Genomic DNA, 15,545 nt, shown 5'->3' with positions numbered 1-15,545 from the left:
GATGATGTGGCATCACCTACACCATCATCAAAGCCCTTGCAGACGATCTACATGCATCTTTGACTCATTTGGAGACCCATGAGGTTATTATTGTGCCCCCACACCTACTGGGAGCACCACTGGTTTATTGTTTGGAGAACAAGGGGCAACCCCTTGTCCATCACTTTTGAGGGTCCTATTCTTCATTATGGCACCCATGGACCTCATTAGGCCTCTTAGAGGGCTCTACAACATGCATTATTCATCATTTGACCTCGTAAGAGGCATATTCTTTCATTTGTGAGCTAGTTTGTTGGGCTTGTCTACTCGATCCCATGTTCCTGCGGGGTTCCCTACATTGGGGAGACCGGTCACTCTATTAAACAGAGAATCCAAGAACATGCTGCAGACATAAGGCACAATCGATCTCGCTTTTCAACTCTTGCAGAGCATGCAGAGAAATATAAGCACCATGTTTGCATTGAGGATGCGAAGGTCATTGCTAGGGTTGATCATTTCCACCAAAGGAAGCTTAGAGAGGCTATTGAGATTGAGAAACATGCTATCAATCTCAATAGGGATGATGGGTGGAAATTGAGTAAGAGTTGGATTCCAACTCTTTTATCTTGATTAATCCTTTTTTTTTCATGTGTTAATATTATATTACATTTTTTATTCTAATTATTGGTTATGTATGGAATGGAAATAGGGTTAGTCAATATTATTAACTTAATTTTATTTGACTTTGGTCAATTTATAAATAAAAATGGTTATTAAAATCAATATTTCATATAAAATTATTAATAAATAATTTAATATTGTTAATAAATACTAAATAATTTCTTATATGATTATTATAATAAATAATCCCATTTCTATTAATCTATTTATGAAATAGAAGTAGGGCTATTTATATTTTATATTTTAATTTTTCTAAATTGGTTATATATAATAATTTAGTATTATTAATAATTTCTTATTTAATAATTAATTTATATATAATAAATTTAATAATATTAATAATTAAAATAGATACTTTATAACAGTTAGTTTAAAAAAAAATCGTTAATTAAAAACTAATTTCCTAAAGGCTAGTTTCTAATGGCTAATTCTGGACTCTGATGCATCCTTGCTATTTATTCTTTAGGATCTATAGATTTTTTCACCTTTGTCCCGAGGATGAACCACATTAGCTGGTTCGAAACGTGGACCAAATAATACTAATGTGATTAATTCGGAAGACATGTTTACTATATTAGCACATTATTTTATTTTTGGGGCTTATGTAGGCAAAGGAGGCTAATTCGAACTCCTCATTAGTGTATAAATACAAGTGAGATGAGTTCATTTTCTCATCGTCACTTTGGATTGGATCTTTTCTCTCTCTTGAGAATTTCACATTTTTCCTGGAGGATGGGTTGGAGCTTTATGGATGAATTTTGATGTATGGATATTGGTCTATCTTATTTTGGAGCTTCTCTTTTGTCAATTGTGGATGGTTGGATATATTCTATTACATGTAAGTACACGCTTTTTAATGTTATTCTTGTTTTAATTTGTCATATACATTGCACTAGGATTTTTGCTATTCTTAGGGCTAACTGCTGCATGCATTTACTGCTTACATTGTGGAATTTTGTCGCTATTATAGCGTCTCTCAATGTATGGGCCATGTAATGTGAACGAAATCTCCTAGGGGTAATTCTATCAACGGATTGAACTTGATAAGCCATCTCCCTTGCACATCGAAGTATAAAAGCTGCAAGATTGCTTCTCTTTAACCTTGAAGGCTAGCGAAGTAGTCTTGAGGCCTCGTTGACCAAGAGCCAAAGGTTCTTACTCATATTCATCATAGATTCCATTCTCCCAAGACTAAGGCACTGATCTACCAAAAGGTGGTCACTTTAAACCAACTTATTTCACCTTTTCCTGGGTCTAGCCAAATTGGGTCACCTAGGGCATCATTTTCTCGGTGAACTGGCCCTCCAAAAAGTTTGATCTCTTAGCGCCTTCTGCGATAGTGTTTCCTCAAGACCTCTTCCAAATTTGAGGCCATTCCGACAGTTGAGTTGTGAGAAAAGCCAAGCCCTAGCTCCGAGATCAAACTTTGCCCTAGCATCCCCAAAGGCTAGTACCTTATTGGATCAATTCAACACCTTTAAGTGAATATTCTTTCTTTGATCCTTCCCCTAGCTTGTCTAGGCTAAGGACATCATTGGTTGCTAAACTCTTTCCTCCCGACCTAGATTGGGTCCACTTGGTCCCGTGTGGTCTCATTTCTTTTAGAGAATTCTTCAAGAACCAGGGAGGATACCAATTTCAACAAAGATTTTAGGGATTGGGAAACTTTTTCACAAGTCATATCCCATAAACCTAACCCTCAAATCCTCCCTTCCTCTTACTAGAAGACATTGTCCCTTGCTTAGAAAGCAAGCAAGCTCTATCTTTCAAACTCTTCTAGGAAGGGGAGTATTTGGGTCACTTCACATCCATTCGTTGATTTATCCTTCATCAGTGACTGCATAATATACTTGGTCTCCTCCCATCGGTGAAAGTCCGTAAATAGAAGGGAGCCTTAGCTGAAGTGACAATGGGCTAAGTTTCCATTTGTTGCCCTTGGCCTAGTATTTGCCCTTTAGGTCCCCTGCGAGTTTGAGCGGTAATGGGTAACATTTGCTTTTTCTCTATATCTCTTTTTATTCCTTGGATTCTCAGGACATTGACTTTTGTAATGACCCATCTTATGAAGCATGGCACGGGTGGCTTATATGATAGTTCAATTCTTCCTTTCGACAACTCCATTTTGCTCAGGGGTATATGTAGTAGTGGTCTCCATCTTAATCCCAACTTCTCTACAATAGCTAATGAATTCATTTGACTCATATTCGGTCCCATTATCGATCCTCAATATTTTGATCTTCCCTGTTTGATTCTTGACCAAGGCTTGGAAAGAGTGGAACCATTTGAACACTTCATCCTTCTTCTTTAAGAAATAGATCCATGTTCTGCAAGAGAAGTCATCCAAAAAAATTGCATAGTACAAATATCCACCGAAGGATGTCACAGACAACATACTTGATAGATCATAATGGACCAATTGAAGAATATCGGTAGTTTGACTTTGACTTGAGGGAATGGTCCCCTTGTATGTTTTCCAGCTGCACAACCCTGATACACCCCTTCATGATTTAAGTTTGAATTCAGGCATACCTGTGACCATCTTTCTTACATTAGGTAAGGCTTTGTAATGAAGATGAGCATATCATCGGTGCCATAATTCGGAGTGAAGAGAAGTATCGCAAGTCATTGCTCCCAACGAACTTCCTCTAACCTGATAAAGACTTTCAACCCTGAATCCAAGAGTGAATGCATCTTTTGGGTTCCTTTGCCAAACATGAACCTTCCCAACAATGAATGTCACCTTGAAACCTTTATCTTCCATCGTAGAGATAAAGACCAGGTTCTTTTTCAGATCAGGTACATACAACACTTCTTGTAAATGAAGGGTTTGACCTTGATTTAAGTGAAGAGTAACAACCCCAATTCCTTTCACGGGATAAGTGGTATTATCCTTAAGTATAATCTCCATATTTGTCTTTTTTTCAATCAAGTTTGAGAGAGCTTCTTTGTACCAAGTGAAGTGCCTTGAGGCACCACTATCAATCAACCAATGATCCAATGTATTTGGAGGAGAGGCGGTGGTGAGGGCAGAAATAAGATAATTTTTTTTTTGCTTTAGCCTCACCTTTCTTGTACTTTATTTGTGCAGCTGCGAATGCATTTGAAGGAGGATCCACTACTCTTCCTTTGACATAATCCATGGCATCATTTTCTTCCAAAGTCAAATCTAGAGACATCTTCCATGCATGATAGTTGGATTTGAAGTAAGATGTAGTCGTCATTGGGACTAGTTCCAAGTTCCTTTCCAACAACTTCCCTTAGTGATTGCTTTTCCTCACTCTTGCTTGGGTTTTGTCTTCACCTGAGCTCTAATACCATGCTAATTTTAGATAACACTGGTATATTCCCTGCTTTAGCACGATTTACTTCAATGTTCCATTAACAACCCAATGACAATTTCCAGTTATATCTAGTAGCAATCACATCAACTTAATCACATTGACAGTAAATGCAGATAGAACATAAAATCATGTGCAGAAAACAACCGAAGACAAGAGGACACAAGATTTGGCAGATGCCAGGGAAAAACCCCAATGTGGGGAAAACCCTTTGATCAAATCTTATTCTTATTATTCAATAGTTCAACAGAGAGAGAGTACATAGATCAAATTCACTTTCCAAATACAGTCAAAACAACCCTGTCAAAATTAGTAGTCAACAAAAGTCAACTGTAGCCCTAACCAGAAAGTCAACGCTGGTCAAATCAACACCAAAACATCCTCCAAGTAGCTCGGTCAACAACAGTCCAATTCAGCCTTCAAGGAGAGTCAAAGTCAACCCAAAACATTTCGGTCAAACTCGGTCAAAGGAGAGAGAAATACTATTGTAATTTCTGTGGTCAAATATGAAGTAAATGCAGAGGTCAATGATGGTTAAACTGCCCAAAACACCTTAGTTTCTATGCCCAACAACTCAGCCTAGGAAAATCGAAAATCTGCCCTGAAAACCAAAGTCAAAGATGGTCAAATGAGCCTTGGTCAATGCTGGTCTAATTCTCTGAAATTTTGGCCTGCACTTAACCCTGAAATTTTCAGCCTCTTGCCACATGTGTGAAGAAGAGAGAGAGGTTGCCCAAGTTGTACGAACCAATCAAGAGAGGAGAGAGAGATGAGTGATGTCCAAATGGGGAGAGAGGTCACTCCTATTTATATAATTCGTTGAAGGTGAGGAGACATCCATTGGGCCTCTTGAGCCTACATTTGACTGAGGCCGACCTTGACAATTTGTGCACGAGAATAAATTCAAAATTCCACTTCTGCTTGTCAGAATGAGATGATCTTTATACCAAAATTGGAACTCTCAAAAAGAGGAACCCAATGCAATAATCATCTTCATCATATGAGTTGTCTTAAGGTGGAATTTGGCCCTAGTTGCCAATTTTAACACTCCCTCTCAACTAGGGAGAACTCCACCTGTCATCATTATGCCATCCTGTCATCATGTACCATCTCTGTCTTCTCTGCTCTGCTTTGCACTGCTGAAGCATGAAGTAATAATGAAGAAGAAGTGATTGAGAGTGAGTCACAAGACCGTACCACTCTACACTGACAAAAGTCAGTCCTTGATCCCAGATCAAGTTGTTGAACACCATGCATCCTAGTCATAGGGAGTATGGCAGTACACGATGCGTCCATCTATAGTGCTATGGTCTCTAACCATCTTTTCCGATCTCATTGGCCAAATGAGAGGTACTTCCCATGAGTCCCGAATTTCATGGGTAGGATGTGTGCTAGGGCATTGGCAGGAGACGGTGAACCACTCATCCTGCTCATATGCCATAGGAGAAGGTGAACCACTCATCCTATGCATATGTCAATCATAGGGGAAGGTGAACCACTCACCCTACACACATGTCAACCATCATGGGGTATCACAGGGGAAGGTGAACCACTCAACTTGTACATAGCGCACCACTAGTGGAAGGTGAACCACTCACCCTATGGTCGCTCATAGCTCCAAGAAGTACCCCAAGCCCCCAAGAGCTCAGTGTCCAACTCATACGGGACCCTCATAGGAGGGTCTTTCCACGACTCCAATTCTCTCTCGGAAGGTTAAGGATTTGACCTTCCCCAAAGGCTTCGTGAGAATGTCTGCGACCTGCCCATCTGTCTTGATGTGTTGGAGCCTTATTGCTTCCTGTTGTACCATATCTCGGATAAAGTGGTACTTGATCTCAATGTGCTTGGAGTGATCATGGAACACGAGATTCTCTGATAGGCGAATCCCACTCTAGTTGTCACAGAAGATCGTAGTGGTATCTAGCACGTGCTCAAATAGCCCACTGAAGAGCTTCCTCAACCAAACAACTTCACAACAGACCATACTCACAGTAGTGTATTCGTCCTCGGCGACGCTTAAAGCAACCGATTTCTGCTTCCTGCTCATCCAAGATATTGAAGCAGACCCCAAAGAGAAGCAACACCTAGACATGCTCTTACGATCCACCGCACTGCCAACCCAATCAGCATTTGAATATCCATGTAGCCCCAAGTTCCTGACAATGTATCTCAGTCCATAGTGGATTGTGCCCCAGAGATATCTCAAGAGATTCTTAGCAACAATCCATTGAATGTGATGAGGCTCGACCATAAATTGACTCAATGTGTTCACAACGAATCATATGGCAGGACGGGAGTTGACCAAGAACATCAGGCCCCCCACAAGTTGACAATACTCAAAAGGGTTAGCTAATCCGGGCCTAACAACACTTCTACAAAGCTTCTTGAAGTTGAGTTCCATCGGAGTAGATACGGACTTGCAGTCCACCATCCCATATCTCTCAAGTAGCTTCACAATGTATTTTCCTTGAGAAAGGAAAATCTCACCTGGGTTTTGCCAGATCTCCAGTCCTAGGAAGTAGTGCATTAGTCCTAGGTCCTTCAGCTCAAACTCGGAAGCCAAATCCCTCTTGCATTGATGAATGAGAGAGTCATCACCTGTCAGAAAAAGATCATCCACATAAAGGACCGGAATGAGAGGCTTGTCCTTTTCAATCTTGAAGTATAGGTTCGGTCAACTTCGCTCCTTGTAAATCCCAGCTTCATAAGATAACTATCAATCCTCTCATACCAAGCCCTAGGGGCTTGCTTCAATCCATAGAGGGCTTTCTTCAACCTGCATACATGTGTCTTACGATTTTGAACATCGAACCCCTCAGGTTGTTCTACATAGAATTCCTTTTTAGGTGAGCCATGCAAGAAGGCAATTTGACATCCATTTGGTGTAGGCTCCATCCTTGTGAGGCTGCAAGGGCTATGATCAAACAGATGGTGATATTTCAGGCAACTAGTGCAAATACCTCATCGTAGTCTACTTCTTCCTTTTGAGAGAAGCCTCGAGCAACGAATCTAGCCTTGAACTTTTCAACACTCCCATTAGCTCCATTTTTGATCTTGTAGAGCCATTTTGAAGTGACCACTGACTTGTCCTTGTGTCTAGGAACCACATCCCAGACATCATTCTTCATGATCGACTCATACTCCTTGTTCAGCACATCCTTCCAAACTGGTTGTTTCACGACTTCTTTGAATATACAAGGCTTAGATTGTACAATGGTACTCATGGCAACTAAGTATCCTTGGTACTTGTTCGGCTTCTTGCTTTCACAAAATGTCCCCCTTGGTGCAATGTGTTTCTTAACATCTTCAGGAGTATCTTTGAGCCACAAAGGTCTTTTTCTTGAAGTAGAGGGCTCACTTGGAGGTGGATCAATGGGATCCATCAAACCTTCCACATCCAACATTGGGTCATCAGAAGGAGGTTCATTTTGCTTTCCTGCATGATCATCATTACTGTCCTTCCTAGGGATAGGAAGATCTCAGACATTTCTAAGGGTAGAATCTTCATCGAAAGTGACATCATGACTTATTTCCACTTCCCTTTGACCAGGCACATAGATTCTATATGCTTTCGAAGTTTCATTGTAGCCCACAAACGTTCCTTTCTTCCCAAATGCATCTAGCTTGTTTTTTTTTCTCTTTCGGCACATGAAAATATACGGGACAACCAAAAATTCTAAAATGAGAAACATCAGGTTTCTTACCGGTGAAAACTTCTTCGGGTGTCTTGAAGTCTAATGCTTGATGTGGGCATCTATTTTGAACATACACAACGGTGTTGGCAACTTCTTCTCATAAGAACTTTGGTAGACCTTGGTCATGAAGCATGGCACGGGTGGCTTCTATGATAGTTAGATTCTTCATTTCGACAACTCCATTTTGCTCAGGAGTATATGTAGTAGTGTTCTCCCTCTTAATCCCAACTTCTCTACAATAGTTAATGAATTCATTTGACTCATATTCGGTCCCATTATCGGTCCTCAATATTTTGATCTTCTTCCCTGTTTGATTCTCGACCAAGACTTTCAAAGAGCAGAACCATTTGAACATTTCGTCCTTCTTCTTTAAGAAATAGATCCATATTCTGTGAGAGAAGTTATCCACAAAAATTGCATAAGTACAAATATCCACCGAAAGATGTCACTGGCAACATACTTGATAAATCAGAATGGACCAATTGAAGGATATCGATAGTTTGGCTTTGACTTGAGGGAATGGTCCCCTTGTATGTTTTCCAGTTGCACAACCCTGACAAACTCCTTCATGATCTAAGTTGAATTCGCGCATACCTATGACCTTCTTCCTTACATCAGGTAAGGCTTTGTAATGAAGGTGAGCAAATCTTCGGTGCCATAATTCGAATTGAAGAGAAGTATCGCAAGTCATTGCTCCCAATGGACTTCCTCCAACCTGATAAAGAACTTCAACCCGACATCCAAGAGTGAATGCATCTTTCGGGTTCCTTTGCCAAACACGAACCTTCCCAACAATGAATGTCACCTTGAAACTTTTATCTTCCATCGCAGAGATAGAGACCAGGTTCTTTTTCAGATCAGGTACATACAACACTTCTTGTCACAGGATAAGTGGCATTATCCCCAAGTATAATCTCCATATTTGTCTTCTTTTCAATCAAGTTTGAGAGAGCTTCTTTGTACCAAGTGAATTGCCTTGAGGCACCACTATCAATCAACCAATGATCTAATATATCTGGAGGAGAGGCGGTGGTGAGGGCAGAAAGAAGATAATTTTTTTTTTTTTTTGCTTTAACCTCACCTTTTTACTTTGTTTGTGCAGTTGCGGATGCATTTGAAGGAGGATCCACTACTCTTCCTTTGACATAATCCTCTTTTCCTCAGATTTGAAGTAAGATGTAGTTGTCATTGGGACTAGTTCCAAGTTCTTGTCCAACAATTTCCCTTAGTGATTGCTTTTCCTCACTCTTGTTTGGGCTTTGTCTTCACGTGAGCTCCGATACCATGTTAATTTTAGATAACAATGGTATGTTCCTTGCTTTAGCACAATTTACTTCAATGTTCCATTAACAACCCAATGACAATTTCCAATTATATCCAGTAGCAATCACATTAACTTAATCACATTGACAATAAATGCATACAGAACATAAAGTCATGTGCAGAAAACAAGCCAAGACAAGAGGACACAAGATTTGGCGAATGCTAGGGAAAAACCCTAATGTGGGGAAAACCCTTTGATCAAATCTTCTTATTATTATTCAATAGTTCAATAGAGAGAGTACATAGATCAAATTTACTTGCTCAATACATAGTCAAAACAACCTTGTCAAAATCAGCAATCAACAATAGTCAACTGCGACCCTAACTAGAAAGTCAACGCTGGTCAAATCAACACCAAAACATCCTCCAAGCAGCTTGGTCAACAACAGTCCAATTCAGCCTTCAAGGAGAGTCAATGTTAACCCAAAATAGTTTGGTCAAACGCGGTCAAAGGAGAGAGAAATACTATTGTAATTTTTGCAGTCAAATATGAAGTCAATGCAGAGGTCAATGTTGGTCAAACTACCCAAAATACCTCAGTTTCTGTGCCCAAAAACTCGGCCTAGGAAATTCAAAAATCTGTCGTGAAAACCGAAGTCAAAGATGGTCAAATGAGTTCTGGTCATTGCTTGTTTGATTCTTTGAAATTTCAGCCTGCACATAACCCTGAAATTTTTGGCCTCCTGCCACATGTGCGAAGAAGAGAGAGAGGCTGCCCAAGCTGTATGAACCAATCAAGAGAGGAGAGAGAGATGAGTGATGTCCAAATGAGGAGAGAGGTCACTCCTATTTATACAATTCGTTGAGGGTGAGGAAACACATCGATTGGGCTTCTTGAGCCTTCAATTGACTGAGGCAAACCTTGACAATTTGTGCACGAGAGAGAATAAATTCAAAATTCCACTTCTGCTTGTTAGAATGAGATCTTTATATCAAAATTTGACCTCTCGAAAAGAGGAATCCAATGCAATAATCATCTCCATCATATGAGCTGTCCTAAGGTGGAATTTGGCCCTAGTTGCCAATTTTAACACTTCTTCATCATCCTTCTCGTTGTTTATTAATGATATGCAGGCTTCTTCTTGATTGCATGCATTCCACATTTGTTCAAAGGTAGATGTGTCTTTCCAACTGTTAATTCCTGATGCAAATGAGCTCCATGATTTCGATAGACTTAGAAGTGCAACAATCACGAGTTCCTTTTCTGGTACAACTTCATCTATAGCTTGGAATTCATCTCTTATTCTAGAGATCCTTACAAATTATGATGAAACAATATCGTCTTTTGTCATTTTAATTGCCCTTAGTTCATTCTTGAGGCTAGCTATTTGACCAATGTTCTTGATGGTGAATAGCTTGGAGAGGGCTTCATACATTTCTTGAGCAATGCCTATGTTTGAATGTATGAGATTAGATTGTCTTTTACTCCATCTACTATCAGATTCATGGCCAAGATTTTTGTTTCTCTGAATTTGTCCTGTCTTGCATCATCTGTAGGTTTCTTGACTTTTCCTTGAACAAGATCCAAAACTTTATGCTCGGCAAGAATAAGATATATCCTCTTCTTCTATGCCTTGTAGTTGGTGGCACCTTCTAGCTTGTTTTCAGACTTCATTGTCATGTCTTCTATAGTAGACCTTCCTCTTATATGATCCTTTCTTTTGACTTTTTCAGTAGATCTTCAAGCTGCCTTTTTCTTCCTTTTTCACCTTAGCTTTGATACCATCTTAGAAAATCAGAAAGACATAAAAACTTTCTTATGTTGATAATTACTTGTGTTATTCTTGTATTCTTATTATCTTCTTTTCATCAAGAAATCATCAAATCAAAACATGAAGATCAACGACACCAGATGTAGGCACTCAACCAAGGCTAAAACCCCTCTATAGGGGAAAACCTAGTCAAATTCTTCCACTAGTAAATCAAATTGAGATTGTCCAAGACCTTAGACCCAAAAGACCTTCCTCCTCCACCAAGTCAGCGTTCCAAGATGATTCATTAAACTTCAGTAGTCTCTTCTTGTCTAACACCTACAACCCAGCGACAATCTAGAATTTCGACCCCCAACAACTTCAGAATTTCGGCCCAGCTACAATCCAGAATTTCGACTCCCAGCAACTTCAGAATTTCGGCCCTTCCAACAACCCAACAACTCGCATGTGTGAGAGATAGATTGCCCAAGAATTCGATTTAGGTCTTCCAACGTCTTTAATCCTTCTCCAACAACTTCACAATCTTTTTGTGCTTGTCTTTCTAGTAGATCGAACTTGATGAGTGAGCGTGCCCAAATGAGTTGAGTTGCTGCCTTTATATAGTGAATCTGAATCTGTGAGGTCGAATTTCCTTGATGAGGCGGACTTGTCCTTTTTGAGGCCGACTTGGTGAAGGAGGCTTAAATGACCTATTTTACATTAAAGTAAATTTCTTTCTTGATAGATGAAGCCCAAGAAGGGCCTTTACATTATGACATGGACAAGGACACTTGACATAAACCCTAGAAGCCTACAATGGAGGCTTTGACCTATTAAACATTGACCCAAGCATGAAACCCATGCTTTAATAAGATTTTTTCTTTTATAATAAAATTTCTTTTTCTTTCTTTTGACAAGTACATTACATCAATGACTCAAATACAATTATGAAGACCGACACTAGTTACATTTTTCAACAGCCCCAAGGTTGATTATTAGGTTGCCCCACTCATAGATTATTGTTTTTTTAAAATAATTTGCATTCAGCCCAAATGCGCCACTTATATGCGTTGTACGACTAGTGAAACATGCTCTACGATGCCTAAAATGTGTTTTGAGAGGGGTGAAACGCATTTCACAAATGTGAAATGCGTTTCACCCCTTTTGAAATGCATTTCAAGCTCGTTTTGGCTTTTCTGTACCTTAGGAATACTATCTTAAGTGAAGATAAGAGATGGTTTTTAAGAATCATGAGTTAGAGCTGATAAGGCTTATCAAAGCTAAAGTTCATGCTCGAGCATGTATTAATGGAAGTATCTTCTTAGCTGGATTTTAGTTCTTTTTCCCTTTAGGCATCACAACAGATACAAAATGTTAGTTCATCGTTAAGTGCACATGACATTCAGCGATGGGACATGGATATTTCCAGGTATAGGAGTACATCCATTTAATATTCTTTATATTACTACAATGGATTACGATGCATCAGGGGAACAAAGGATTTTTGTGCCCATGTACACTACAGTCAACAGTTATTAGACGACTCAATATAGTCTCTATTAAACCACACTGTATGATACTCAAGACTACCTCTTTCTTGAATTATTCTATCATGTACTTATGTAAGCTCTATAGCTGCATGCTGCTTGTGCAACAAGTTCAATGGCAGGATTGCTGCTTACAATAGCATAAGACTCCGGATGGTGATTTATCATCAAACACTAACATAAGTAATGGAAGCGTAGCGTTCCTTCCATTTAGCATCGGCTTTTTTTTGAGCTTCCAACTTTGTCGACATCCTCATCACATGTTTATGTTGACATTGCTGCTTATTGAAACATCGATTCAGATACGTCCATTGACTTCCCCTTGTTGACATTACAACTTGGAAATTGCCACTGCTACAACTCTTTGACTTCAACTACATTTAGTTAAATACCTTTGCAGAGCACCTTTATTCTAAAAAACAAAAATGGAACAATGATACAAGGACCAAAGGATGTGAAGGGGAGACAGATGCCCCAATTTGAGCAACACTGACAACTGCCTTTTAAATAATAAGCAACATTCCTATATTCTCTCACTTTTCTTTGAATTTATATGAGAAAAAGCATGCCATTCATGTAAGCATGTTTGTGTGGTTGTCTTTGATGTTATACTATTGACTTCATGTAAAGCGTTTGCTGCAAGCATCCATACAACGATCAGTGAATGCAGTAGTGGCCTAATGAGCCCATTGAGATGAAATTTCACTAGGAAGATCAGGTCAATGATAGTTTCAAAGGGATCTGAAGAATGGCTTAATGGAGGCTTAATAGGATCAGAAATGCATGGGTCCTCTTTTATAGTTTTATTCAACACCTACCAGCAAGTTTCTGAAGTTAGCTATAGAAACTTATTTTTGCCATTTTCATGCCCTGTACTTTCTTAGTCTTTGGTACTAAGTGATGAGTTTCTGGTCTTAAGGAAATTTTGTTGAGTAAATTTTTTAAAACCATTTGATTTGATTCTTCCATTGCTTGCAAGATTACCTAACTTCGATGTTTCAGTTTTGTAGTGAGATAACATCTGAAGGACGGAGGATAACAAAGCTTGATCAGATATTGCTCAACGGGAACAATATTGCTATTGTAAGTCAGATTTAATAGATGCTACATTTTCTTGTTGTGTTAAAGCTTTTACCATAGAATAATTTTTTATTGCAATATTGTGTAGGGGGATAATGTACTAATCATGTTATGTTCTGTATGCAGCTTGTCCCTGGGGGTGGTCCTGAATGAAGAATGCTAATGGTGTAACTTTGTAGCCTATCTGAACAATGGAGAATCATTGTCAATATGGATGAAAGATCTGATCCATTATGGACAAACATCATGATACTTATAATTATACAAATTATTTTATGAAACTTATATGGACTGACAGATGAAATCATAATATCATGGTTTTGGTCAGAGGGAGAACTAGAAGCGTTGTATTAAAACTTTCATATATGGATTTGTAGTTACTGGCATTTGGCATGTCCCAGTGTACACTGTTGCTTGCAGATCTTCACATTTTCTACGAGTTTTATGCTTGTGGGAAATAATGGAAACCAAGGCGATCAATAACTGCTATATCCTATCTAGTATCAGTTAATTAAGATGAACTTCCCATACAACTGCATCTTCCTACGAGGCAGTCCTATCTAGTATCAGTTAATTAAGATGAACTTCCCATACAACTGCATCTTCCTACGATGCAGTCCTATCTAGTATCAGTTAATTAAGATGAACTTCCCATACAACTGCATCTTTCTAGATAGCATGTTTCTTGAATTTGGTAAGGCTAGTCACTTACTGAACATAAATCTAGGTTCCAAGGAACCATTCTGAGTTTGCACTTTCATTTTCCATGAAAAAAATCATATATTTATCATTTCAACCAGAAATAAAAATATACATTGATATGTGCCTACTTAGCACTCTGAGGGACTAAGCCTCTTTTCCACTGAGGGATTCCAAAAAACAAAAATGGGGATATATGTTTTCACAGATCGATAATTATAGTCCTCTACTATCTCACCATTTAGGCATTTTCAGACATAGACAAAGGAAGTGCTCTTCTGGATCTGCAAGCATCAACAGTATAAAATAAAGTAGAGATATTATCTATTGTGGTCCTCTGCATTCTCTGTTTTGAAAATCCCAGATTTTATAGTTGAAACTTTTTCTGATCATTCATCTGCCTTAATGTTTATATTCTCTATTAATGTGCTGAAAATAATTATTTTCCGAAAGATATTTGTTACTCTCTAATTCTTTACATGATTGGGACTAAAATTAAGTTCCACATAGTTTTTTTTGTTTGTCCAATGGAATAGTTGCTTTGATAATTTATCTGCCTTAATGTTTTAATTTTCTATAAATGTGCTGAAAATAATTATTTTCCTACTGATATTTGTAACTCTAATTCTTTCCATGATTGGGACTAAAAGTAATGTTTGCATATAGTTTTTTGTTTGCCCAATCAACTTGGAATCACCCATAATTTGAATGGGCTATTATATATATATATATATATATATATATATTGGTAGCTAATGTCCTCAGCAGTGAGAGTACGCATAAGCCCATTGATATAAGATTTATATACTTAATAAACTTATAGATATTGAAATACAAGCTCATGATAAGAGTAACAATGACCCATAAAAGGTTATCATCGAAGTACAAGATGTTGAAGAATCTAGGGCAGTTAGCATTAGATAGATTCTTCTATACTTGATAACAATTTGTGAAAGCTTTTACTATTTAGCTTATCTTGATCTTCTTTTTATTGAGTGTGTGTGTTTACTTCATCAAATTGCTACCAAAACAAAGAGACAAGAACACAAGAAGTTGGCATTCTGCTAGGGCCAAAACCTCTCCCTCTTGGAGAGGAAAACCCGCACATAATTCTTCTTATAGAGATTCTAATTGACGAACACCAAGACCATTATACTTGACCCTCTATGCCACTCCAAGACCAAGACACCAATCCTCTTCCTTTGTTACTACTGAGATCATCATCATAGCTACTTCAGGACTGCTCCTTTATCGAAATCTTCAACGAGGTTTCCACATATATGACTGATGTCTGTCCTTAACTTCACCGAGATCATGATTGTCTCATGGTTGCACCCTTAACTAAGATTATAGTTTTTATGACTAAGTCTTCATTGAGATCCATTTGAAGTCTTGAACTATACCTCCGAATTATCCAAGATTTTTCTTGTGTCTTTTGTGGATTCCCCATCTGAGTATATATAGTGGTTATGTCTCCAGTTTGAGCCGACTTATCTAGGTGAACCGACATGT

At 38.5% G+C, this 15,545-nt stretch overlaps 1 protein-coding gene across 1 annotated transcript in view; it reads left to right on the top strand.

The window, feature by feature from the left end:
• Positions 1-13,823, top strand: part of LOC149164733 (sm-like protein LSM5) — a 71,169-nt gene extending 57,346 nt beyond the window's left edge. Inside the window, exons 3-4 of the mRNA XM_089432175.1 lie at positions 13,265-13,337; positions 13,461-13,823. Coding sequence (XP_089288301.1) covers positions 13,265-13,337; positions 13,461-13,487 — 100 coding nt within the window. The 3' untranslated portion in view covers positions 13,488-13,823. The remainder of the gene's footprint in view (positions 1-13,264; positions 13,338-13,460) is intronic.
• The last annotated feature ends 1,722 nt before the right edge of the window (positions 13,824-15,545 follow it).

This window comes from Pinus tabuliformis, chromosome 5_1, assembly GCF_031772625.1.
Source record: "Pinus tabuliformis cultivar Carrire ecotype Pingquan chromosome 5_1, CPIR1, whole genome shotgun sequence".
NCBI classification, from domain to species: Eukaryota; Viridiplantae; Streptophyta; class Pinopsida; order Pinales; family Pinaceae; genus Pinus; species Pinus tabuliformis.
The sequence above is the reverse complement of the archived record's forward strand: the minus strand, read 5'-3'. Positions and strand labels throughout refer to the sequence as shown.